The 26685-nt window shown below is 40.2% G+C and overlaps 2 protein-coding genes across 6 annotated transcripts in view; one reads left to right on the plus strand and one right to left on the minus strand.

Annotated features, from left to right (window-relative positions):
• Nucleotides 1–26685, plus strand: part of BRF1 (BRF1 general transcription factor IIIB subunit) — a 319000-nt gene that overhangs the window by 130287 nt on the left and 162028 nt on the right. The window contains exons 5-6 of one of the 2 annotated variants that reach the window (XM_070751063.1): nucleotides 6639–6711; nucleotides 26096–26245. In XM_070751063.1, the coding sequence (XP_070607164.1) occupies nucleotides 6639–6711; nucleotides 26096–26245 (223 nt within the window). Of the gene's footprint in view, nucleotides 1–6638; nucleotides 6712–17603; nucleotides 17646–26095; nucleotides 26246–26685 lie in introns of those variants that run through there. The other variant, XM_070751072.1, reaches the window with a different exon arrangement.
• Nucleotides 9699–15894, minus strand: BTBD6 (BTB domain containing 6). 4 transcript variants are annotated; one of them, XM_070751092.1, is made up of 5 exons: nucleotides 13533–15894; nucleotides 12971–13256; nucleotides 11869–11959; nucleotides 11252–11370; nucleotides 9699–11088 (listed from the first exon to the last, which is right to left on the minus strand). In XM_070751092.1, exons 2-5 carry the CDS (start codon nucleotides 13165–13167, stop codon nucleotides 10056–10058), a joined length of 1440 nt encoding a protein of 479 aa, XP_070607193.1. In that variant the 5' UTR covers nucleotides 13168–13256; nucleotides 13533–15894; the 3' UTR covers nucleotides 9699–10055. The 4 variants fall into 4 exon arrangements, with proteins under 4 accessions (XP_070607193.1, XP_070607184.1, XP_070607213.1 ...); XM_070751083.1 differs by having other exon boundaries at nucleotides 12971–15479; XM_070751112.1 differs by having other exon boundaries at nucleotides 12735–14234.

The raw sequence follows: 26685 nt of genomic DNA on the forward strand, positions 1-26685 counted from the left end.
CCGATGGTTAGTTGTTGTTATTGTTGTTATTATTACTTTTATTCATTAAATATGATATTCGGTCAACTGAACATTTAAAAAAGCGTCACAAATACCACTGACTGCTACTAATGGTTGATACGGGTTGCTCCCAATGTCCTAGGTATCAACCAAGTATCCTTTTAAAATATATGATGTTCCGAGTAGCAGAGGTTTTTACAGTTATGCTGCTGTTATTGTAGCAAGCTGCAATTTCTTGATGTGTTTTGTGAAATTCTTGGACATGGTACCAAGTGCCCCGATGACAATGGGTATCACAGTTACATCAACATCCTCCTCATCATCATTCCAGAAACAGATGGGTAGAAACAAATGCAGTTTTGTTTATTCCAGCAGACTGACATTGAGAGGTTTCCCAGTTCTGGAACTGGTTAATTTTATTACCACTTGTAATCATTGATAGCCTTAATTGCTTTGTTACAGTGTTAAATCGGGAGATTTACTAAATCATGCATTTTAATGTGTTTTGAGTTATACGCATTTACATAATTTAGATCTGTCACTTTTTATATTCCTTTGTATCATATAATTGAAATATTCTTCTTATTTTGGGGGAAAAACCCAACCTCATTACATTATCGATTTTTACAAGCGCAGTCTTGCAGATAGAATGTGGTGGTGGGGAGACTCACAACAATCAAACATTGAAGAGTAGAAAATAGTCTCATTGTGTAGAAAGTCTGCTCTAAATTGACAGCTAAGGTTTGAAAAGAGAGAGCTGGAGAATGTATACAAATTTGAAGTGTGGCAGCCTGAATAAAGAGTAATCCAACTGCTCTTATTCAGTGGGTTGATTTCCCTACAAGGGCAACTCCCATTTTCTGGACAGCTTCTTGATTTAGTATAGTGTGAGCACATAATCTATAGTTGTATTAAAGAAATAATTCAAAAGGCTTAACTGATAATGAGGTCAGGGAGCCTCAATGCATCTATAAATGCCTCCTTAAGAAACCAGCTTGACCCTCTCAACTGACTATCACTTGTAAATAATTATTCTTCCTCTGAAATATTCCTTTTGTCTGCTCCTGAATGAAACTGTCAGTTTTAATAATATTTGAATGTTGTTTCATTTTTATTAAAACAATTGAAAAAAGAAAGGTGGCGCAGTGAAGCAGGTAGTACCAAAAAGGCAGTAAAGATTCTGTTGATGTGTGGCGTCATTTTGCCTATCAGTTTTATTTGATTGTATTTGTATTTTATGTAATTTATCCAGTGGATTTATTTATTAATTAAAAGTATTTTGTTTTGTACTTAAAAAAGTATTTATTTATTAATTAAAAGTATTTCTTTTCTTTTGTTTTTAGTATTTCATATGTTTTGCATTTAAATAAGTATTTGTTTTGTTTTGTTTTTAGATGCACATGCAAAATCCTTGTGTAGTTTACTAAAAGGGCAAAACATTGTAGAATAAACCAAAGTAAAAATAGATATCGAATGAAAACCATTTATCAAAAGACAGATATTAGTAGTAGTTCATGATTGGGTCAGGACAGATATTAAAAAAAAAACAGTTTAAAATGGCCGAATGGGCCAACCAGAAGTTTGGAAATAAACTTCCGGTTCACCCTTTGGGCCATTTTTTGCCGTCTCCAAGCTTCAGGAAGTTCCCCTGAAGCCTGGGGAGAGTGGAAATGGCTGAAAATAGGCCCCAAAACCAGCTGGCCAGTGTGTGCATGCAAGCTGGAACTGACTTAGGGCAATACCTTGCGTGCCCTCATATATGGCTATACATACCTGGCATGCATGCCATTGGCTCGCCATCACTGCCCTATAAAATATTTATTTATTTATTTTATTTATTTATTAGATTTGTATGCTGCCCCTCTCCAAAGACTCGGGGCGGCTAACAACAATAAAGAAGACAATGTAAACAAATCTAATATTAAAAATAATCTAAAAAACCCCAATTTAAGAAACCAATCATACAAACAAGGGGCAACCTTATACACACCATGTATAAATTCTATAAGCCTAGGGGAAGGGAAAAATTTCAATTCCCCCATGCCTGACGGCAGAGAAGTGCAGGGAACTCACCTTCCAGAAAATTTACGAAAGAGCTGCAAGATTTATCTCTCCTCTCCAAGGTCCAACCAGGGCTTTGGGGGATAGTTCTTTAATATTGTTGTGGTTAGCTCTGGCCCACCTCCTGCCCCAAGGAATGTGGAGGTGGATGTGGGAGAAACATCCACATGCCGCAGGCCTGTTTTGCTCCCGATGAAATCTGCCGACGAAACCTCCTCTGACCAAGGAAGCGAGAGTGACGGGGAAGAGGGGAGTTTGGCAGACAGCCCAGGAGGAGATCAATCATCTGTACCATCCTTGGATTCTGAACAAGAATTAATGACACATCCACGCATGCGTAGAGTGATGCATAGGAGACAACAACTGAAGGATTATTACAAGAGAAAATGAGGCCACCTGTGGTTGGGTGGGGCTGCTGTAATTAGTGCTACAAATAAAAGTGCAATCTGGTGTTTTAGCCTCATGGCAGTTTATCTGATTCATTGTTTCGTCAAGATCGTGGTTTTTGTGCTATTAAAGATTGTGTGTGGACTCTCTGGACTTTAGAATTGGACTCAATTTCCCAGTTATTGGATGAGCAATTGGATTGCATTTAACCTGTGCCTTGTGTGTACCAGAAAATCTCTTTGATGTTTAAAAAGGGAGCTGTTTCTGTTTTTCTGTTTATAAAAACTTTTGGGGTTTCCTTTTATTGTATGGTGTGTGTCTTCCTGGACTAATTACCCTGTAATTATGGGCGGTTGAAACACGCCGGCAGAACAAATATTAGAGGCCTCAGACCACTCACGGTCTCCTCTAACCTCTGGGGACCTACGGGTTTCAGTCACCAGGGCTCTTCTCAGGCCCAGCCTCCACAACTTCAATTAGGCCCACCTCAGATTGGCCTTGCCTCTCTCAATCACCAATCACAGCCAGGGTCCATCTCTAGACCAGTATCGGAGGGTCCAGAAGCCCCCCTCCCCCATCAACAACCTTTGATCAGGCCAGTGTCCAACAATGGATAGCAGCGGCGGTGTAGCACAGTATCACCACCAATTTGCAATCTCTAGTTGCTTCTCTATCACCACAGCTTCATGGAAGATCTTCATCTCTCAGTCCTAACCAGTGCAAGACTGCCCCTAGTCTGCGGAGAGGGGCGGCATACAAATCTAATTAACAACAACAACAACAACAATAGGAGAATGACCAACTATCAGACATCTCTAAGGAAGACATCCAGGACTACAAACAGGATGTGTGTAAGGATTACCCCTTGAGCTTTCAGAAGATGAGGACACCATCCTTTGGCAACCAACCTCTCTTGCCCTCTTTCCCCTGGAGCTTTTTAAGCCCTCATTACTTAAGACCAGAGTGGCAGTAGGACTGTTGGCTCCAGAGCCCCAGGGGCAGATGACCACAAATCAAGTGGATTCCCTTTTTTCATTGGTCACTCCTGAGCAAAACATTGAATCACATCGAGTCTTTCAGATTCGTCAGAACTGGGAGTCCAATGGGCGGATCCTAGTTTTAAATAAGTGACTCGGTCCTCACTGCTGACAGGCGAGAACACCCATCCCAACTGCTGGCTCCTCCTGATGAGAAGCGTATCACGTAGGCCAATGCTTCTTTACTAAGAGTGACTGTAGTTACAGCCATTGCCTTGCATCTGAAAAAACGGCTCTGTAGAAAAGAGAGTGTTGACGGTTATATGTGCAACTCTAAATCTTTGCCCCTTTAGATTAAAAATAGTAACCCATGCTTTAAGTTTTAAATTATGGAGTTCTGATTCTCTTGTAATCTCTGGTTTGGAATTGTGGATATATTCACATATAATTTTGATGGTGGATTTGTGATCTTGATTTGTGGAACAATATAAGACTTGATGCATTAACCCTCAAACAACTAACTGTATTAAAGATTATATTTATCTTTGAATCCAGTCATTTTTTCCTTTCAATTTTTGAGATACTGTAACAACATGGTATGAACATAGATGCTTTTAAAATATCTGGGGAGTTTTAATATGGCACCTAAATTGAAATTGTATTTTACAGATACTGGGGTCTTATAATTGGTAATCATTCCACCTGTATTTCCCTTTTCCATTTATTTTCTTTGCCTCTCTCTTTACAATATATTTGAAATTGGCCATGACAGACGCCTGCTTCCATTCTGTTGGCTTAACAACACTGAAGCAACCTGATTGTTGTTGTTTTAACTTGCCACAAAGAACTTGCCAGCTAGAGATTAGAGAATGATAGCTCAAATGTTTATTTGATTTTTACTTTGTAAGTAACCAAGGTACTGAAGGAGGAATAGTCCTTCCTCCTTCTCTTACCTCCCATAACAGCCACCTTGTGTGGTGGGTTGGGCTGAGAGAGAGTCTGGTTAAAGTCTAGAGTTCATAGTCTCCTAGTTTCTAGGCCTGCATTGTAATCACTACACCAAACTGATCCATTACTTAATACTGTATATGCATTACCCCTTTCTTTAAGTGGAAAGGTAGGAACATAAATTTAATGAGAGAATAAGAGAGTAGTACAGCTTTTGGCTCAGATATCTGTTTGACTTCTCAGACCAAACTAGGGATTGTTGATCAGTTTTCTATAGCTACTCAGTGAAAAAGTGTGAAATTACAACTTGGCAAAACTGTTAAAGCTATAGGGTTTTTTAGTTTAAAAATTTTCAGTAAACTTTATCTTCAGTAAATTGACAGAATTGTCATGTAGTGCATAGTTCTGCATACAGTAAAGCCCTTCATGGTATCGGACCAGAATATCTCCGGGACCGCCTTCTGCTGCACGAATCCCAGAGACCGGTTAGGTCCCACAGAGTTGGCCTTCTCCGGGTCCCGTCAACTAAACAATGTCGTTTGGTGGGCCCCGGGGAAGAGCCTTCTCTGTGGCAGCCCTGACCCTCTGGAACCAGCTCCCCCCGGAGATTAGAACTGCCCCCACCCTCCTTGCCTTTCGTAAACTCCTTAAAACCCACCTGTGCTGTCAGGCATGGGGGAATTGGGACATCTCCCCCGGGCCTATACAGTTTATGCATGGTTGTTTGTGTGTATGTTTTTGCTTTTTAATAAGGTTTTTTTTAGCGACTTTTAAATTATTAGATTTGTTGTATATTGTTTTATTGCTGTTGTGAGCTGCTCTGAGTCTACGGAGAGGGGCAGCATACAAATCAAATAAATAAATGAATGAATGAATGACAAATGATTAACAAGCATGGAGAATGTAGTTACCAAGAGTTCTTGAATTAGATGATTCATAGCCTGCTGTCCACGGATGTATTAAGAAAGTCTACTTTGAAATTCTGAATGGGTTGAACAGTTTTGAGGATGTTAGCATCCAGTTTTTCTGGATGATACTGTATACTGACCTTTTCTCTACACTTTCTGCTATTTCATTATTATTTTTTCATTGTCCCAATGACTGAAAATAAAATTGAGAATTACATGTATTGGTAGATTATATGCTTTGGGTCCTGTAAGGGAAATACTAGTTGACTATTTCACACCTCCTCCCTTTGCCCTGGGAAAACATTTATCTACTTTGCACTTCTCTTTGAAACCTCTGAGGATAAAGTGCAAGGCTGCTTGCTTCCTTGTTTTTATTTTTACTTTTATTGCATGTGGCGTGGTGAAAAGATTTTTGAAACTGTGGAAACTGCAGCAATTTATGGAAGGATAGTTCTTGTTAACTTAGACAATGATTCATAGGGAATTTAACCTCCACCTGATTTCAGAAATTTACCTTTCATACATTGGAATAATGCAGGTGTTATGTTACAGTTTGTGCATTTGTCTACAGGATTGATATAGCTTCTTTCTCCCATACATTTCAAAGAGACAACTTGGACTGCTGAAGAAGAATCAAAACACATTTTTTATATCTTACTTGGTAGCAATCTTACAATTAGGAGCCATGCTTCTTCAATTCCAGTAATATTAAACCAAACTTTCATTTATTTGGATTGGTTATGTCAGTAACCAATAACTGTTATAATTTAGCTGGTACCCAATCGGCTACATAACTAATTAAAATATGTATGTAAACCTGAACAAAAATGCTTAGGAAAAAATAAAGGGCATTAAAAGAACACAGAAGTTCACATATGAGAAGAATCTTGGAAAATGACAAAGCATCTGTTTTTGGAGAATACAAAACTGTTTTATGTAGTTTTGCATTAGTACTGTTGAGAAGCTTTAAACAACTTCCATAGAAACTACTCCCATTCAGTTTTCATGAACTCTGTGCTGTATTCCATTTTGTTCTGGAAAGGTCATCTAAGATTTAGAAGCAGCTTTTCAAAGAAAGGGACTGCTGAGATCAGTGAAAATAGGTTACCCTACTTTACATAAATGCAACCTGGTTTTACCCTTTGGTGGCACAAAGTCAAAATTACATGCAATTTATTAGCGGGTTTTTTGCTAAATAATTTGGTAAGTAATTGGCTGTGTCAGAGAAGTTTGGGATTTATTTGATGCTTATTTAAACATTAGATGATCATTTTCAGGCTATTTCATCTAAAGACAGATTTACGGTATTCTGCGGCTTCTTAATTCAAAGAATCGTGTTTTTTCCCCCTTTATACAGGTGAACGTCTACGTGCTGGGAAAAACATTCCTTCTGTTGGCCAGAGAACTCTGCATAAATGCTCCAGCTATAGGTATTTTTAAATAAGAGTTGGCTTTTGATATGTAGTTACATTGTGCCATCATTTCATGGCAGTTTTTCAAAAATACTTACACGGGCTGTTTAACTGGTATTTAAAGATACTTCAGAATTAAGATTGGAGGAATCTAGAAATGAAAGCTGTCTATGTAAGCTAAGGGTTTACCTTAAAACCGAAAAACAGTTACTTCTATTATCAGTGTGACTTCTTCCAGTTATATCCATCATTTGAAGTAACTGTAACAAAACATGTATTTGAACTAACATTCAACAGAAATAAAATAAGGATAAGTGCTTTGGACTTAATGGTAAATAATGCTTCAGAGCATGCAGAGGCATGATCATGGAACATAGCCCAAATATAGAATATTGCACTTGCCAACAGCTGCTTAAACAAGGTATATTCTTTCCCAGGATTATATGCGATGAGGATTTACAATATTAAAAGTAGAAAAGGAAAAATGAATGAATAATAAAGAGCTTGATTAGAGGGATTTGAGGCCTGTCTCGTTAAAAAAGGGCAGCGCTGCTTCTGCAATTTTGCCAAATCCAAAACATCATCCTTTCTACATTATGAGTTGTGGACAGTAATTATAATAGCGATGTTATATATACCACTGATTCTGTGACCTGGTTCATGCATAATGCTTAGACATACTATACTGCTAGTTTTTCTAAGCTATTCATTATAACTTAGATTTATATGCAAATCAGGTCATTATGATTTGCTTTGAAAAAGACGATTTTAAAAAATGAATGTTGTGTAGGAGCTCTCTAGATAGGAGTTTAAATGCACAAAGAACATTTCTGTGACAAAATGTGCTTGTGCTACTTTTGAAGAAAACAGAGAAATGCCCAACCATTGTCTTAGTACACCATATTTTCGTGTGTGTTGTACTAATCCCTATAAAAATGTTCATTATAACTTAGACTTGTATGCAAACCAGGCCGTTATGATTTGTTTTGACAAAGATGATTTAAAAAAAATGAATTTTGTGTAAGAGCTCTCTAGACAATTTAAATGCACAAAGGACATTTCTGTGACAAAATAATTGTGCTTGTGCTACTTTTGAAGAAAACAGAGAGAAATGCCCTACCATTGTCTTAGTACCATATTGTCTAGTGTGTGGTATTAATCCCTATAAAAGTGTTCTTAAGAGGCTTTGATGTATCAACAGTGGTAACAGCATTATACCATGAATGTCATAAATGAACTGAACATTTTCATTAAGTAATTTCTGAAGATACTGGGAAAGTGGCGTGATGTTAGAAAATGCCAAAATTTACTGCTAACAAAAAGTAGAATAATTCATTTCTGACATTCTGAATAATTTATATACCATTTTAGTGTGTCTAAAGCACTTTGTGCATATTATCTGAGTAATGTTAAAACAGACCATTATCCTTGAGAAAGTGGCTTGCCTGTGACCATATGGAGCTGTAATGGCAGAGAAGATATTTGAACTAGGGATGTTTGGACTAATGCTCCTAGCAACAGTGCTGGCAAGCTATGCGAGATGTTTCCCTAAATTAGCTTGTTGTGCATGCTGGTTAGATAATTATGCTGTTGGTTTCACATAGTAGCATATGTACAGTATTTATGATATAATTCAGAGATACTATTTCAGAGGTCTTCTAGTACAACCCCCTGTAAGTGGATCTTATAACTCTTTATCAGGAATTTTAAATTTTCAGAGACGGATCAGACACTATTAATGTTATCATGTTAATATCATACATTTTAATATATGAATTTAGCACAGTATTGAGATTGAAAGGGTATTTGCTTTTATCTTGTAATTTTAGATTGAAAAGGTTACAAAAGGAACTATATTGGGCATTTTATATACCCATATTTCAGTTAAATATTTGTGAAGTTTCCTCTTATAGTAGAAATGTATCACGGAAAACCCGGAATCCCCTTGGTTACATCGTTCATAAACTCCTTTAGATCTTGGTAGATACTGTATTACTTTTTTGACTTATCCTAATTCATATATTGTCCAGTTAAATGCCTGTGGCCTGATAAGCACACATAGCCATTGCTGGATAAACAGGAGTAGAAAGGATACTAAGTAAATCTCATTTTGTAGAGTGCAGTAGCTGCAAGATAACACTTTGTGATAGCTTTGTTGCTTGCCTCTTGGGTTGTCTCTATAGTTACATATACAGATGGCTGACAGTCTCCTCCTGGGGGATTATTAAATTATAAAGACTAAATTTAACAGCTTGATCCTCAGTTTACTTACTCAGAATGGTGTTCCAAGTAGACTCCTGTAGTATTCTGACATTGAAAATCAAGTGAATGTGATTATTATTACATTTCATTACATGATCTGTGACAAATCAGTTTGGACACATGGGACAGAGCAGTGAAAATTATTTTGTGAGCGGAAATAGCTGCCTGTCTGTAGTTATTACTTTACCATTCTGTAAACAAAGGACTGAGATTCTGAAAACACTTTCAGGCCTGTTTCTATGCAATATGGTTAAATAAATCAAATAAGAGCCTGGCAGCTATATCAATACAAAACTTGATTGGTGTTGTGCGGTAGATTAATCATGATCTACGAATACAGCCAATGTGAACTGGCTTTCATTGGTTAAAAGGAAAGCATTGTATAATAATTTGATTATACTATAGATTCTGTAACTGTGTCACAGAATTCTGAAATTTTACGCATACCTTTTTTTTGTACACATGTTTGTATCAAAAGAACTTCATCTCCTAGGAAATTATATTTTTTTTACTGGTTATGTTTTAGGGACAAACATTTCCACTAATGCTATATAAAAATAAATGTTTGTTCTGTAGTGCAATCTTAGTTTCAGATGTTTCTTCTTAGTAAGAGGTTTTGCTTACAGAAATAGGTGTGGAATTATAGCACTTTAGGTTTCATCTTTAAAAAAGTGCTACTATTTCTGCATATATTGATGTGGTTCAAGTATCAGAGGATTAATAATGACCAAAGCACATAAGAATTTAGGACAAGTAAAAATGTTTTATATTCAACAGATTCTCAAACTGCTCTACTTTATAACATTCTAGTTGAGTCAGTCTCAGCCGTTAGTTGTCTATATACAAAATAAATGCACTTCTTGTGCAATTTTTTAAAACATTTCTTACTCTGCATACAGCAGCTTAATAATTAAGTCAAATAGCTTATGAATAAATAAAATAAGATTAAATTCAAGAGCATTCCTTCACTTAGTTTCATAGCCTGATGGTAAATAGATAAGTACTATTTAATACTCTGACCTGCTCTGCAGTCTTTCAGTCAGATCAGAGTATCTATTAATATGCAGAACAGCCCTGGAATACAATCTAAGTGAAATGCATCATGCGTAGAAAATGAGTTCAGGTATTTGTCCTCCTTGCACTCCTGTGCCATTGGTGCTGTCTGAGGAACACTGGAATTGGAATGTCACTTTCCCACACTGTACTTCAGTCATTCCCTCTTGTCCAAAATAGCTGAGTTCATTGCCATCTAGAATGGCACTTACATTGTAAAAGGTGTCTTGCTCAACCTGCACAGGATGCTCAAACCATACTGAGAAAGTGTTACTAGATCCATCGGATGTAAACTTTGTCAGATTCTGGGCAAGTACGGTGCCTAACCTTTTCAGTTCAATTTTAACGGTGTATTCAGCTTTTCCACAACTTGACCCATAGAGTCCCAGTCCTGCTATAAATATCCTTTTATCTACAGCAAACTGGATACTGTCACACCGTCCCCGGTACCTCCATTGATTGCTGCGATATGCAGATGATTGAAATCGATGGCATCTTTGAGGTGCAAGTCCTTTCCGCTTTGTTAGTGGAAATTCTAACTTCGGTTTATTTGCAGCAGTATACCACAAGAAAATATTATGTCTTTCCTCAAGGGTCAGGATGTCAGACTGAGCAGCCCCATTGGCAAACTCTTCCAAAGTCATGGTTGGAATCCTAACCAAGTATAAAGCTTTCCCTAATACATTCCTCTTGTTCCTTGGTGTAATTGGCAGCCCTTGTCGCTTGCATTCAGCCTCAGCCCAGTTCAGAACTGCCTCGAACACCACGACCTCCTTGGTGTTTAGCGCTTCCCGCATCACAATGATCTCTAGCGTCTGTTGATCTATTTCACAAAATCCCTCTGATTTCAGTGCCATTTCAGCTTGAGCATCAATGACTTCCCAGCAGCGTTGTGTCAGCTCTGGTTCCTCAAAGAGCCTGCTCTGAGACAGCAAAACGCAAGCATTCTTGGCCTCTAAGCTAGTCTCCAGAAAATTGACGCAAGCTTTGGCTAAGGCTGGGACAATGTATTTCTTGGCTGCGTATAGTGTAGCAAGCACAGTGTCTGCTTCCAGCTCGATTTCATCACTATACATGTACCTATGAATATAAAAAGATTCCCTTTTTAAAAAAGAAAAATACACAACTCTTAGTTACAGCTTTACATTTTTAAAAATGATTTTTAACTTTTTTCCATTCATGTTCCTTAAATTTTTGGTTTAAAAAGTCATGCAATTAGTAACTTGTCTTAATTGCTACTTACTTTAATAAGATTAGGAAAGCAGCAGGTTCTACATCTGGTATATGGATTTCAGACTTGACCTCTGCAAGATCTCCATAAAACATTGCGTAGAAGACCGAACTACCCACTGCCAATACATACTGCATTGAAAATTATAAATTTGAAGTCAGGGATTGGTAGGCAGAGAATCAAATACATTAATTTTCCCATCTCCCAATTAGCTATAATGGTTTAGATCAGAATATATCAGCACATTTTTTTTGAAACCCGCTGTTAAGAATTTGGATCCCTCCGCTTCCCTCCCCCTACTGTGACTCAACTGCAGATTAACTGCAAGGAAATACATAGCAATGGCACTTAGTTTTATATAGAGCTTCATTGTGCTGTACAGCCTTCTCTAAAGAGTTTACAGAGTCAGCATATTGCCCCCAACAATCTGGGTCTTCGTTTTACTGATCTCGGAAGGATGGAAGGCTGAGTCAACCTAACACCCGAACTACCAAAACTGCTGATATTCCGATATTTTTAAGCAATTGGTTTTGTTGCATTTGTGCAATAACGTCCTCACTGAGTTAAAAGGACAAGGATCTTTTAATACAATTCACCTACATGGCACGAATAGAAAAGACCCCACCAACCTTGTGAGCAGGAACTTTCTTTGCTGCCCCCACTGGGCCCACAATGAAATGCACATCAGCCATAAGTTCACTGTTGAACATCAGCGCGTTTCTGTAGGTTTACAAAACGGAACCATAAGTAACCCCAACACCTCTACCCTTGCCATCCTATATACGCTTTCTTCTCCCCTCCCAATCAATGCAGGCTACCCATTCCCCCCATCCTTTTGGCACTGTTTCAATCATTACATCAATAGCTCTCTCCTGTGTTGGCTTGTGACCAGAACAGGGCAAGTAGCACCAAGTAGCAAAGAAACATGCCTAACTGACTAACTAGCGTGGTTCGTGAACACCCAATGCAGTTTTCTTTGCTGCCCCCACTGGACCACAGAAACAGGCCTTCCAAGACGTTTGAGCTTCCTAGTTAAGTCTACAACTCTGGCATTCCCTTTGAAGGATCTCATCCAAATCTTAATGAGGTTGTTTGTTTGTTTGTTTTATTTATTTATTTGATTGATTTCTAGGCAGGAGCTCATCCAAATCTTAACGAGGCCTATTTATTTATTTATTTATTTGATTTCTAGGCAGAAGTTCATCTAAATCTTAACAAGGCTTATTTATTTATTTATTTATTTGATTGATTGATTGTTTTCTATCTAGACCGCCCTTCACTGTAGACTCAGGGTGGCTTACAAAGCAGGGATAAATACAAAAAGAAGCACATAAGAAATCCAACAGTTTTATATTAGATTTTAGACCAGTTTTAACTAACTAGTCTAAAATCGAATATAAACCCCCAATATTTAAAACAATCATCCACATCCATTCAATTTACAACCATACAGCTAAGTTATCCCCCCCTCCCTAATTTCTTCAATTCCCCTCACCATCACAAGAGGTGACCCCCTCTCGGTTGTACCAGACAGGTGAATTTCCACTGCCTCTTCCTGCAACGGGAGCGGGAGGGCCCTTTCAAAGGAAGCCAAGCACAAAGTTCACGCCCCGGTTCTTTGCAGTGAGCGCCGAAGCTTTTTGGCTTCCCAAACCCCTCTGCCTTTTTTAAGCTGCCCTTCCTTCTTCCTCCCGCCGCCTCACAGCGCGTTTCCTTCTCCGGGCCGCTTACCTCTCTCGCAGGGTGGGGTGGCAGGACTGCCAGTTAGCGCTCTCCACGTTGTTGTTGTTGAGGTTTTGCAGCGGCAGCGGCGGCGGGGGCTGCGCGCTCTGCTGGAACTGAAGGGCGTTTTTCTTGGTGTTGGCGGCGGCGTGATTGCTGTTTGCGAGGTTGGTATTGGCGCTGGCAGGGTAAAGTTCCGCAGCCATCTTCTTTTTGAGGCCCAGGGGCAAGATCTCATAACATGATGGCCCTTTGCCGTTGGCCCGGACGCTCTTTTTGGACTTCTTTAAGGTCTCTGGAAGCAGAAGAAAGAAAGTCAAACACTTCATGATCCGCCGTCCATGGAAGCAACCATGGTCCAGGAGGGGCATCAGCGGGAGGGCGCCCCCTCCGCGGCCATCTAGCCGAGCGCGCTCTCTCGCTCCGGAATAAGGTTTAAAACCACCACAACCACCAGCCTCGCAAGGACGGCACACAAAAAACCTCAAAACTACAGCGCCTCAGACTGAAGCATCTTTTTGTGTTCCGGCTGGTGGCGCAGCGACGATGCTTTTAATGACTCATCGCTCACCTGGCGGCGGGGAGGGAAGGAGGAGAGGCTGCGGGGATGCTTTGCAAGGCGCTCCGCAGCTTCAAGCCGCCGCGGGGCAGGACTTGGCCGGATCCCGCCGCGGGAAGTCCGAAGGTGCCGCTTCGACTCGAAGAGGCGAGAACTGCCGTCAGGCCCCGGGCGATGGAAACTTCTGCCAAGGCGAGGCTGGAGGACACGCGAAAGCCGGTTTTCGGCCCTCTTCCGACGTGCAATGGGCGAACATCCGCGAAGCAAACTGGAGATCTCCGCTGAGGGTCGCTTGGTGTTATTACTATCCCAACGATTCGGGTTGCAAAATCCTCCCGAGCGATAAAATCCGAGAGGCCACGAAAGAGAGAGAGAGAGGCAGACGATCCGGCCGCTTTTTTTTCTTTTTACGAGCCGAAGTTTTTTTAATGTCCCTTTTTGGCTTTCAAAAGCGAGCCTGGCCAGGCCGAGCTGCAGGAGAGGGACGCATCCTCTTCAACGCTGGAGGAGTCCCGGTGCTTCCCGCAGCCGCTGAACTGGACATGCGTCTTTTTTTCTTCTCGCCTCCTGACGCGGCTGCGTGGTCTCCTTTTCTCCCCTTTACACACTTCGAAAAGTCAAGCGGGAGCCGTGGCTTTTTGCAAAGGACCGTCCGTCCGTGTTTGTGTGTGTGCGCGCGCTCCTCGCGCGTACGTGCTTCCTCCCCGTCTCTCCGCTGTTGTTTAGCGCACCGCCACTTCTCTTCGCGATGTTGCTGCCGCTGCCGCCTCCTCCTCCTCAAATAGTCATCGGCGGCGCTCGCGCGTCATCGGCGGCTGCTCCAATGGCGAAATGGGAACGAGGGGAGGGCGGGCCTTTCTTTTGCTAGACAATATGTCATTCTTCGCTCGCGCTATCGAACCGCCCACACGCCTTCTTCCCCCCTCCCTGTCCCCCCCCCCCGCGCGCTCTCTCCCCTCACATCAATCCAGTCTCTCTCCTCCATTTACAGGAAACCCAAAATTTCTCTCTCGCTGTTGAGGGGTGGAGGGGAGATAAGTGCACGCGCGAGCGGACACACGCCAAATAAATAAAAATAAATAAAAAAAATAAAAAAAAATACCCTGCTGCGGCGGAGCAGTTTGGGAGTGAACACCGTTAACGTTAACACCCTCCTTCCCGCCCTCCCTTTCCACAACCGCCCTTTCCCCCTCAAAAGGAGTCGCAGGAAACTCTTCCAGAAGTTAAATCCGTATAGAAAGGGGTCGCTATTCCTTCCGAGAAGAAGGAAAGTTTTATGATTATTATTTATAATACGTTTATTATTTATATTATCAATTGGAAAGCCGGCTCCTTCCCTCCCTCCCTTTCGGTTGCTTGGGGAATTTCTCCTCACAACCACCCTTCAACACCCTCATCCACCCCGGGGAGATCTCGTCTGAGCTTCGCCTCTTTTGCTCCCCCAAAGGCGACCCGGGGTAGGAGGAGGTGTTAAGAAAGGCGGCCGGTGTGTGAATTCTGCCCTAGCATCGGCTCCGGTGCCATGTTAAGCGAAGGGCGCTTTTTTAATGTTGGGCCGTTTGCAAAATAGGAAAATGGGTGGATCGTAGTGGGGGGAGGGGGAGAGATCTCTTAGAGATCTTTTAGGAAATCGCTCGAGGCAGCCCTCGTCGAGCGCCAGCTATAGATCCTGTAGTTAAAATAAAACTTCCGCTGCGGCGCCGATCTTAGCATCTCCCTCTCTTCCCCCCACTCTCTCCTCTCCATCGCGCACCCCCTCCCTGCAATTCTCCCAGTAGGAAGCAGGGGATCCCCGGCCGCTTTCTTTCTTTCTCCCTCTCTCACCAGGCGTCCCTTTGCCCGAACCCAGTCGGGAAAGTTTTGCACCGCGGGCTCATCCGTGGAGTCAAGAGAAGCCATGATTATGGAAGCGGAAGGCACGGGCGGGCGGGCGGCCTCGGTTAGGCGGGAGGCAGCGCCTCGTCTTTCCCAGCCTTTGCTGGGCGGCCTAGCGAGGGCGCCCAAGCTCCTTTTCTGGCCGTCCCCTCACACAATGCTCCTTTTCAAGGCAGCTTTTCTGGCTCCGTTTGAACTCCTTCCCCTTTTGGGCAAAAGCTTTTTGGGGGGGGAATGGGGGTGTCTGCCGAAAGCGATACTTTCCCCCCCAAACTTTATCAGCCCGAAAACGAGGCGGAGTTATCAAAGGGTACCGGCAAAAACTGGAGAGTTTTTCCCTCAAATTCTTCGAACGCTGAGAGTCCTATGTCTCATTTCGTCCTTAACAGCTTGAAACAGCTTGGAAACTGGTGGTGTGTGTGTGAGTGTGTGTGAGAGAGAGAGAGAAAGAAAGAAACTTCAGACCTTAATACCTTATCCAGAAAAAAAATAAAAAAAATGTCCGGGAAGTCGCAGCCAAAATAAATGTTATTGTTTTAAGGCTGCATTTTTTTTTTTTGGTACTTGCTGCAGCTTTGGTGTAAGAAACTTAACAAAGCTAGCTCTCAGCGAGTATTGCCGCGGTGGCGCAGCGGTTAGAGTGCAGCACTTCAGCTAGCTGTACTTCAGCAGTTCAAATCTCACTACCGGCTCAACGTCGGTCAAGTTGAGGACCCAGATTGTTGGAGGCAATAAGCTGATTCTATAAACCGCTTCGAAATATGTGTCTTATTGCTATTGATATATTTTTTAAAAAAATATTCTACTGCTCTACTGCTAATTACTGACATTGAGCAGACTGGGTTTCAGTTAATGTCTCCGATTCTTCAGAGAAGGGTGGCATACAAATCTAATTAATTAATTAATTAATTAATTAATAATAATAATAATAATAATAATAATAATAATAATAATAATAATAATAATAATAAATTGTTCAAGATTTTGCCCTTCTCCAATACTTTGGTGTTTCATCTGTCCTCTGTGAATTTACAAATGTATCACATAAAGTAGTATTTCCCAACTTTGGCAACATTAACTCCCAGAATTCCCCAGGCAGCCATGTTGAAGTCCATACATCTTAATGGTGCTAAGTTGACAGATACATCAAGAGGCTCCATAGTGTTCTAAGGAGAGAAGTTAAGAGAATTTTCTGATAGTCCTGCATTGAGTAAATTTATCACCCCCCTCCCCCCAAATGCATGATCCTAACATTTCTACTCTTTCAGAAAGTACATACAAGTTGTCTCCACTTTCATTCCTGGCAGGAATGGTGTATGGACTGTACTTCAAGTATCTTAATTTGAGAAATTCCCAATTCCCTTGCATTCCTTTTCCCCTCTGGATTTCTGCCCAAAGAATAGTGCTTCTCCAACACTTGATATGGCTGTCTTGAAATTTAATGCACATGTATGCATGTGTTTATTTTTTGTAGTTCTTTGAATTCCAATATGACATAATTACTTCCTCCTTAAAGCTGTAATTGCTTTCATCTCCTCAACCTATGCTTTCTTATTGAAACTTAGAACCATTCTGAGCGACTCAATATTTTTATTCTTCTGAAAGATGAAACTATAAACAAAATGACTGAGAAACCATGTAGTTCTGGCCCATTTAGTTTTTATTTAGATACCTGGAAGTTTAGAATTTCTTATTATTACTATTTGTTCCAGAAAGTTGGGTAGTTTGTCCAGGGTGATATTTTCTATTTGTAAAATGTGTACATACTCTGAAAACTAAAAATGCTACTGAATTATTGTTTTGATTCATATACAGAACTGTGCAAATGTTATGGATAGATTAATAAATTAACATTCATTATATTCAGTCATGGGTGTAATTTTCCTATTGTAAATTTTATTCTTAAAAAGTCCAGTAATTGACATTGATTCCCAATAATTGCACAAAATTATACTTCTTGTTCTCCCAGCAAAAATATCACCTAGAGTATTTTTAATTGAGGCACTGAGATAATTCACATGAATAACTACTTAAGTGATTTGCTGCTATCCTGGTGGTCTCCCATCCAAGAACTAAATCTTCCAAACTGTTTAATTCTGTCAAGGTCAGCTAGCTGTACCACATATCATAGCCTATCATTTGTACGTTTCTGAATTAAAGGCGAACAACAAAACTTTCACTGCTTGTCTTGTTATATTATAGACCACCAGTTTGTCCCTGACTTTGCAGAAGGCAAAATTATAAACATGGGTGAGTCGTGAAAGGAAAAACTTTTCTGTCCATAAAATTCTGTCCGTAGTATTTTCCATAAAGGAAGGAAGCATTTGTTTTTGTTTTGCTCTTCAAGGAGGAGGGTTACTCTGTGTAGGAGAATGCAGGAAATAATAATTCTCCATCATTTGCATGAAGAAAGGCAATTCACGCATGAAGAATGAAAACAGGTTTGAAGGCACAGTCCAACTCATGCTCCCAAAGATCTGGGGATCAGCCCTCTCAAGGATTTGCTGTACCAGATTTATGCAGTTGGAAACTGTCTATTTCTTGTCGTAACTGAACAGGCTCCTTAGTGTTACATAACAGTCCTTTGTATATCTCTGTCTCTGAATTTCTCTTTGTAAGAATGTTTGCCTTCCTCTTCACCCCGATTCCCATTGCAGCTAAGAAATATAAATGGAGCAACAAGTTGTCTCAGAGACAAGCTTCTTGCATTGCCATTTGGCTTGCTAATTAAGACATATGTCAAAAAATGTACACAATTTGCTTTTAATCTGAATGCTAACTTTTTCCTAAACAGGTTAGCTTATAGTATTTGATTTAGTAGCATCTACAGTATGCAGCTAACCATCATAGTTAACCGAATGTTTGAATTTCCTCTAAAAATATTAATTTATTCAAGTCTCCTGGTTTTGTTTTTTTTAAATGTACTGCCTCTTGTCTGAAAATTTGTATGTTATGTAGGTGACAATGGACATGCATAGTCTTTCTGAACACATGAAAATAAAAAATGTTGATGTTTAGCAGTTTATTTAAGTTTAATTAATTATAAATCCATTTCAAACAAAGCCCTTTATTTCTGGAATTGCTCAACAGGGCATCAGCTAAGGACATAGGTTGAATTTAATAGTTAACAATTGACATCAGAGGAAATGAGAAATTTGGTATCTCCAGTGAAAAGCTGGAGAACATAAAATAAAGCTTGGTCGTTTAATTTGAGTTAGTTTCCCAGAAGTCATACCTCTCTTAAAGTGGTACTGAGAAGAACCAATGGGATATTTTTTTAATTGGATAATTGCTTGACATCATACTGCACTGCTCAATATATGAAATTGTTTACCTACATGAAACCTGAAAGCTCAAAATCTGACAAATTATTTTAATTTTAATTGTATGTGTCCCTCAAATAGTAACCAACAGAAGACAACTAAGTAACTAACAGAAGTAACTAACTTCCTAGGAACTAAGAGAAGACAACTTAGTCTATTAAATATAACCTTGATTTACAAGATAATTGAACCCAAAATTTCCATTGCTAAGCAAGGCAGTTAAGTGCGCTATATCCCATTTTACAATCTTTTTTGCCATGGTTGTTAAGTGAATCACATAGTTGGGAATGTTACAAATGGTAAACACATGACCCTGCGACAGTCTAGCTGTCAGTTGCCAAGTGACCAAATTTGGATCACATGACCATGGGAATGCTGCAACAGTCATCAATATGAAACAAATCATAAATCAGTTTTTTCAGGGCTGTTGTAATTTCAAAGGGTCACAAATGGTTGTAAGTTGAGGACTATCTATAGTCTATCTATAGAGGTTTTAGGCTATAGAACATGAAATTATGATATACTCAACAACAGCTATTATTCTTTTGTTCACATCAAATTCTTGGCAAAAACTAGGATGTTATAATTTATAATAGAACCAGGGTGGCGCAGCAGGTAGAGTGCTGTACTGCAGGCCACTGAAGCTGACTGTAGATCTATAGGTCAGTGGTTCAAATCTCATCACCGGCTCGAGGTTGGCTCAGCCTTCCATCCTTCCGAGGTGGGTAAAATGAGGACCCAGATTGTGGGGGCAATATGCTGGCTCTGTTAAAAAGTGCTATTGCTAACATGTTGTAAGCTGCCCTGAGTCTAAGGAGAAGGGCGGCATAAAAATTAAATAAAATAAATAAAATAAATAAATTATCAGAGTAGTATTTGTGTTGAAGAGGTATAGCCTTTTGTAATGGACAAATTGAAATTTTTGTCAAGCCACCGATTTTGTAGTCCAAGGCTTTTTGGTATGGTACGCGGAATACCCCTAACCACTTGGACCACCACTCTTTGTCATAATCTTTCAACTTTGATTTTTATTACTAGATATTTTGTGTATTTCTCCAATTCTTTGTCTTCTGTTTTATTCTCTCCTCGTATTGCCACATAATTATCCAAACTTCCTTCTTTTCAACTATAGTTATGCCAGGTATATTACATGCCAAGACCTTTATTAGTTTTGTTGAGAAACCCCATAATATTTTAACCTGTTCCTTTTCAACTACTTCTTACCTATTTTTCATTATTGGCATATGATAATTTTTACATATTTTTACAGATAAATTTACAATTTTAGCAGATGTTTTATAGTGTTTGCCAGTGACTGAATTTTGATTTCTGATTTTCCATAAAGCTTCAGATCGTCCATAGAAAGCAAACACATAATTTCATTAGCATATTTTTTCCTGTTTAGTACCCAAAATTTGTTTTCTTCAAAATGACTGATAAGAATGATAATGGGTTTCCCTGAAAGATACCTCTCCTAATGTTGACAAGCCCATGTTTTTAATTTCCAACCACCTATCTTCTATTATTTCATTATTATTTTTCTATAAATATTCTGATGTTTTTACTGACACCAGTTTTTTCCATACAGTACATTTGATGACACAACTATGTGGTTGTGAATCAAACTCCTTTTATAATCAATCTAAACCATATGTAAACTTGTTTTTCAGTTTTCATAATTCTCCCAATCCATGTTTTTCAATCAGCACTTGATCTTTTGTCCAGCTGCTTTTCGTTTTATTTTCTTTGTGTTTTACTGGAAATATATTTTCTTCCAAATAATCTTGGGAGCTGCATGCTATTACAGTGATCCCCCGATCATTGCGAGGGTTCCGTTCCAGGACCCCTAGCAATGATCGGGTTTTCGCGAAGTAGCGCTGCGGAAGTAAAAACACCATCTGCGCATGCGCAGATGGTGTTTTTACTTCTGCAGCGCTAGCGAGGAGCCGAAGATTGGGGTTCCTGGGAAGGGGACTCAGCTGGGAAGCGGCACTGGGGTTTCCCCACCGCCCACGCAAACTCCTCGCTGCCACTCGCCCGCCCTTCGCCCGCCCACGCCGCTCGCTCGCGCCGCTTCCCAGCTGAGTCCTGAAGCGAATTCGCTTCAGGACTCAGCTGGGAAGCAGCGAGAATGAACGGCGTGGGCGGGCGAAGGGCGGGCGGGCGGCGGACAAGCCGTTCGCTCGCGCTCGCTCGCGCTGCTTCCCAGCTGAGTCCTGAAGCGAATTTGCTTCAGGACTCAGCTGGGAAGCGGCGAGAATGAACGGCGTGGGTGGGCGAAGGGCGGGCGGGCGGCGGACAAGCCGTTCGCTCGCGCTCGCTCGCGCCGCTTCCCAGCTGAGTCCTGAAGCGAATTTGCTTCAGGACTCAGCTGGGAAGCGGCGAGAATGAACGGCGTGGGCGGGCGAAGGGTGGGCGGGTGGCGGACAAGCCGTTCGTTCGCTCGCGCTCGCTCGCGCCGCTTCCCAGCTGAGTCCTGAAGCGAATTCGCTTCAGGACTCAGCTGGGAAGCGGCGAGAATGAACGGCGTGGGCGGGCGAAGGGCGGGCGGGCGGCAGCGAGGAGTTTGCGTGGGCGGTGGGGAAACTCCTCGCTGATGCCCGCCACTCGCCCTCCCGCCAGCAAGAGGGGGAAGACCTAGGGAAGCCGCCGAGCAGCTGATCTGCCCGGCGCCATCTACGCATGCGTGCCCATAGAAAAAAGGGTGCGCATGCGCAGATGGTGTTTTTACTTCCGGGTTGCAAAATCGCCATATAGCCATTTCGCAATGATCGGGGTCGCAATACCCGGGGGATCACTGTATTCCTGTAAGTATTTGAAACATTGTAGGCAAGCATGTTATTGGTTTATAGTTCCCTTACGTTTCCCCTTTCACCATTTTATTTTGGATTCAGATACGATTTGTCAGGTAGTAATCAGATGCTGATGTCTTCTTTAGGCAATAGTTTATTATGATATGTAGTTATAATTACATGCAAGATAATCAGATATTTGAGCCAAAAGACATTATTCAGTTCCAGGAGATGACCCAGTTTCAATCCTTTTTACTTGAGTTTTCTGCTGTTATTATTAGGTCTTCGGTTTGACTTTTATGAAACTTTTTTATCCAGCCAGCTTTGGAAGGCGATGGTGGTAGAATAGGAGGACTCTTTCTAAAATTCACGTTCATCTCTCTCTCCAGTTTTAAGTGTGTTCAGCTCCAGATTGTTCTGGCTGCACCACAGAGCCAGTTGTCCAACCTCCCATTTGTATGCAGACTTATCATCATCACAAATGAGACCACTGAAAAGGACTTTGCTATAGCTCTTTTTTCCACTATTGCCTCATACTGACTTTTTGCAACTTAGCTATTTTACCCCTATTACTGCCATGTTACTACATAACTGTTTTACAGTGAGAAATTAATGTTTGGAGTGCTGATTACTTATTTTCTCTTCTGTTTCATACTTTGACTCTTAGGTGGTTGTTCTTAGTTTAGTTATAGTGTGCTAGCCTGCATTATTTTGGTAGATGGGCAGTATAAATTATTTTAAGATACAGAAGGATGTTGACAGACTTGAACAATGGGCGGTATCTAACAAAATGAAATTTAATGGTGCTACATTTAGGCAAGAAGAACAAAATGCACAGCTATAGTATATATGGTACCTTGCTCAACAGTAGTAACTGTGAGAGGGACCTTGGAGTCCTAGTGGACAACCATTTAAATATGGTGCAGCAGCTGCCAAAAAAGCCATCACAGTTCTAGGCTGCATTAACAGAGAGATAGAATCAAGATCACATGAAGTATTAATATCACTATATAATGCCTTGGTACGGCCACACTTGGAATACTGCATTCAGTTTTGGTTGCCACGATGCAAAAGGATGTTGAGACTCTAGAAAGAGTGCAGAGAAGAGCCACAAACATGATTAGGGGACTGGAGGCTCAAACATATGAAGAATGGTTGCAGGAACTGGTTATGTCTAGTTTAATGGACAGAAGGACTAGAGGAGACATGATAGCAGTATTCCAATATCTCAGGAGTTGCCACAAAGAAGAGGGAGTCAAACTATTCTCCACAATCCCTGAGGGTAGAACAAGAAGCAATGGGTGGAAACTAATCAAGGAGAGAAGCAAGTTAGAACTAAGGAGAAATTTCCTGATAGAACAATTAATCTTTTTGCCTTCATAAGTTGTGAATGCTCCAACACTAGACGTTTTAAAGAAAATCTTAGATAACCATTTGTCTGGTGTAGTGTTTCCTTCTATTCTATTCTATATGGCATGTTAACATGATTCAAATACAGTGGTACCTCTACCTACGAACACCTACACTCTAGATATGAATTGAGTGTTCAAGATTTTTTTTTTCTTCTCACAAACCATTTTCCACTTACAAACCTAAGCGTCCGAAACTGTAACCGCTCCTGGAGGAGAAAAGGAAGGGGGGGCTAGAGCGTCCCCCCCCCCCCGGGAGGAAACAGGGGAGGAAAAGGCAGGGAGAGGCCTCTGTGCGGCCTCTCTAGGAATCTCCTGGGAGGAAACAGGGCCTCCGCCCTCCCTGTGGTTTCCCCAATCGTACGCATTATTTGCTTTTACATTGATTCCTATGGGAAAAATAGCTTCTTCTTACAAACTTTTCTACTTAAGAACCCGGTCATGGAACGAATTAAGTTTGTAAGTAGAGGTACCACTGTACATTATTTTAGGATTGTAAAATAGATTAATTCCAAAAGTGAAATTATAATAGTTTTAGCTATTTATGATGTGAAACTCCCTTCCCCCAATAATATTTGACATCTACATTACAGGATTGGCATCCTTCCTCAGTTAAAAGCTTTGGAAACCATGATGATTTCCTGTCATTTCATACTCATAGTCAAAGCTGTCTTCTGATAACCTTGGTAGCTTCTTCTATCTCCTGGCATATATTTTAATGTCTTGGCTATTGAATATAATTGCTAATGTAGGAAATAATCATTATTTGATATGCAAGTAATGAACTTAAAATCTTGTTTTCTTTTTCTGTAATATTGGGGAACAATTATAGTTTGGAGCCATGCTGTTAACTGCATAGAAATGTAGCATAAAATCCGTTAAATTATAGGTAGCAGCTGTATAATCTAGGTAGACAGTGATTGCACTGTACCTGCAAATCATCCAGGAGACATTAATCCATATAATCAAAATGGAGCAGTATACCGCATAAAGTTGTATCTTTGAGATAAATAATCCATTGCATTTAAAATTGTCTTCAAATATTTCTGGTTTCAAGGCCTAGAAATCAGTTATCACTAATGGTGTTAATTTCATGGCATATACTTGTTAATACAGAAGAACTCTCAACCAATTTGACTTTTTTTATGAAAGCTTAAGTTGATTTTTTTTGAAGTTATTCTTTTGGCTTGCTTCTGTTGATTACTTTAAATTAATCTTCAGTAAAGAGGGAAATATGAAAGCAGAATTAGTTTCTGTGTTAATAATTGGAGCTGGCTGAAACTTTCATCTATATACAATGGATTTGGAGATGAGGAACTTAATACTGTACTTCTGCAGAAGCAAAATAATTTCATCTGTTAATGTGAAAATTTTAACTAATGTGATATCTTCAAAGAAGTCTCAAGTAATATTAAATTGCATATGGGATGATTTTTCTCTGGCTTGTCATCCTTCTAGATGAGGATATTAATCATCAGTATTAGCCTCCTCATCCAGGTGCTTCCCAAGCATGTTTGGGATTATAATTCCCAATTTTTCATGCTGTTTATAATTTTACAGTATAGTTCTATAATTATATTAAGTTTTGGTCTCAGGACATTCGGACCAGGAATGGTGTTGATAAGTCTGTGTGATTGTACATATTATTCATTGCTACAGTTGTTGCATTGATCTATGACAGATCTTAGATTTGGAAATATGGAGTCAAATAATAATTTTAGTGATTACCCTTAAGGGCTATCAACATTGATTGATTAGACCAAGGGTAGGGAAGGTTGGCTCTTCTATGACTTGTGGACTTCAACTCCCAGAATTCCTGAGCCAATCATGCTAGTTTAGGAATTTTGGGAGTTGAAGGCCGCATGTGAAGTCAACATGTCATAAAAGAGCCAACTTTGATTACCCCTGAATTAGACCTACACATATTTGAATATCTCAAATATGATATGTCTTTTTTAAATCATGTGTCACAATGCGTTCTACTTGGTTTCCAAATATAAAATGTGCAGCCTTTTTTCTAGCTAGTACTAATTCCTCCAGTGCTCTTCTGTGTTGCAAAAATATCCAAGATTTGACTAATGGCAGTACAGTATTTATATCTATTTCTACTGCAGTTTCAAAAACAGTGGTCAGTTTTAAACAGACAATGAATAAAAAGGAACATGCAAAACATCTCTCCTTAATTTTTTTTGATCCAAAGTAGTCACCTCCTGCAGTTCCTTTTTAAAAGAGAGATTGATGTGTGTGTGTGTGTGTGATGTGACATTTGGTGTCTTTCAGTTCACTGAAAGCTGTTTGTTGTCAAACCTGTCCTAATGGTGAATTTTGAATAATGCCCATTCTCCTTGTAGTCCTTGTATATCTGATTGGAGCAAGGGGGAAAATAGTGCTGAGAGTTCCAGAGGGAAGAGATAGTCAGGAAAACATTACAAAACCCTACATGGCATCAGACCAGAATACCTCCGAGACCGCCTTCTGCCGCACGAATCCCAGCGGCCGATTAGGTCCCACAGAGTTGCCTTCTCCGGGTCCCGTCGACTAAACAATGTCATCTGGCGGGACCCAGGGGGAGAGCCTTCTCTGTGGTGGTCCTGGCCCTCTGGAACCAACTCCCCCAAGAGATTAGGACTGCCCCCACCCTCCTTGCCTTTCGTAAGTTATTAAAAACTCATCTTTGCCGCCAGGCATGGAGAAACTAACACATACCCCAATTGTCAAGGCTGGTGTATAGTTTGATTGGTTGTGTGATTATTTTATTTTATTATAAGGGTTTTAAATTGCATTTTAAAATTGGATTTGTACACTGTTTATGTTGTTGTGAGTCGCCCCGAGTCCTCGGAGAGGGGCGGCGTACAAATCTAATAAATTATTATTATTATTATTATTATTATTATTATTAATATCATCATCATCATCATCATCATCATCACGCAATCCTAGGTGCTTGGGAAGCACCCGACTGGTGATGAAATACGAAATCCATTATTATTATTATTATTATTATTATTATTATTATTATTATTATTATTCCTAATAGTAAACACAAACTCATGTCTACAGCTGGAGAAATAATAGGACTGTTTTCTGTAAGTCGAGTAAATCTGAGAAGGCTCTGTAAAGAAGAGGAAAAGCTATGGTTGGTAATAACTAACTTATTTCTCCTTGCTTTTGGGCAGATCCATGTTTATATATTCCTCGTTTTGCGCACATGCTCGAGTTTGGCGATAAGAACCATGAAGTCTCCATGACAGCTTTAAGGCTCCTGCAGCAGATGAAGAGAGACTGGATGCACACAGGTCGACGGCCATCCGGGCTTTGTGGTGCAGGTATTGCAGAACTCGTGAATTGGAATGTATGGAGTGGCAACAGCCAGTGGCAAAGAAATGTGTTATGTATATTTCATTTTGTAAGAAGCAGTTGCATATGTTCACCCTTAGAAAGTTGTGCTTTTAGGCGAATCTGTACATAAAAGTTTAATGTCAAGATGAATCAAGTTAGATATGAACTTTAGGAACTAATCTAACCCTTGGCCATAAACCAGACTATCACAGAGGTCATATTATTCCACAAGTAAAAAGTGTAGATAATCCATCAGGTATTGTATAAAAGAACATGAAAACAGTGGTGGATTACACTGAACCTAAATCCTTTGGCTTAACTGAATAACTAAGCACCTTATTATATTTAGCAATATCTTGGTATAAATATATTAAGGGTGTATTTATTAAATTTTGTTTGCTGCCCAGTTTCCATGATCAGGGCAAGT

This window comes from Erythrolamprus reginae, chromosome 1 (assembly GCF_031021105.1).
Source record: "Erythrolamprus reginae isolate rEryReg1 chromosome 1, rEryReg1.hap1, whole genome shotgun sequence".
NCBI lineage: Eukaryota > Metazoa > Chordata > Lepidosauria > Squamata > Dipsadidae > Erythrolamprus > Erythrolamprus reginae.

Excerpts from the sequence above, each read along its gene's own strand:
- BTBD6 (XM_070751083.1), bottom strand. The coding sequence starts at position 13,332 with ATGCCCCTCCTGGACCATGGTTGCTTCCATGGACGGCGGATCATGAAG. Across the intron at positions 11,960-12,970 it reads CACCCCACCCTGCGAGAGAG|AAACGCGCTGATGTTCAACA; the intron begins GTAAGCGGCCCG and ends GTAAACCTACAG. Across the intron at positions 11,371-11,868 it reads AGAAAGTTCCTGCTCACAAG|TATGTATTGGCAGTGGGTAG; the intron begins GTTGGTGGGGTC and ends TTTTCAATGCAG.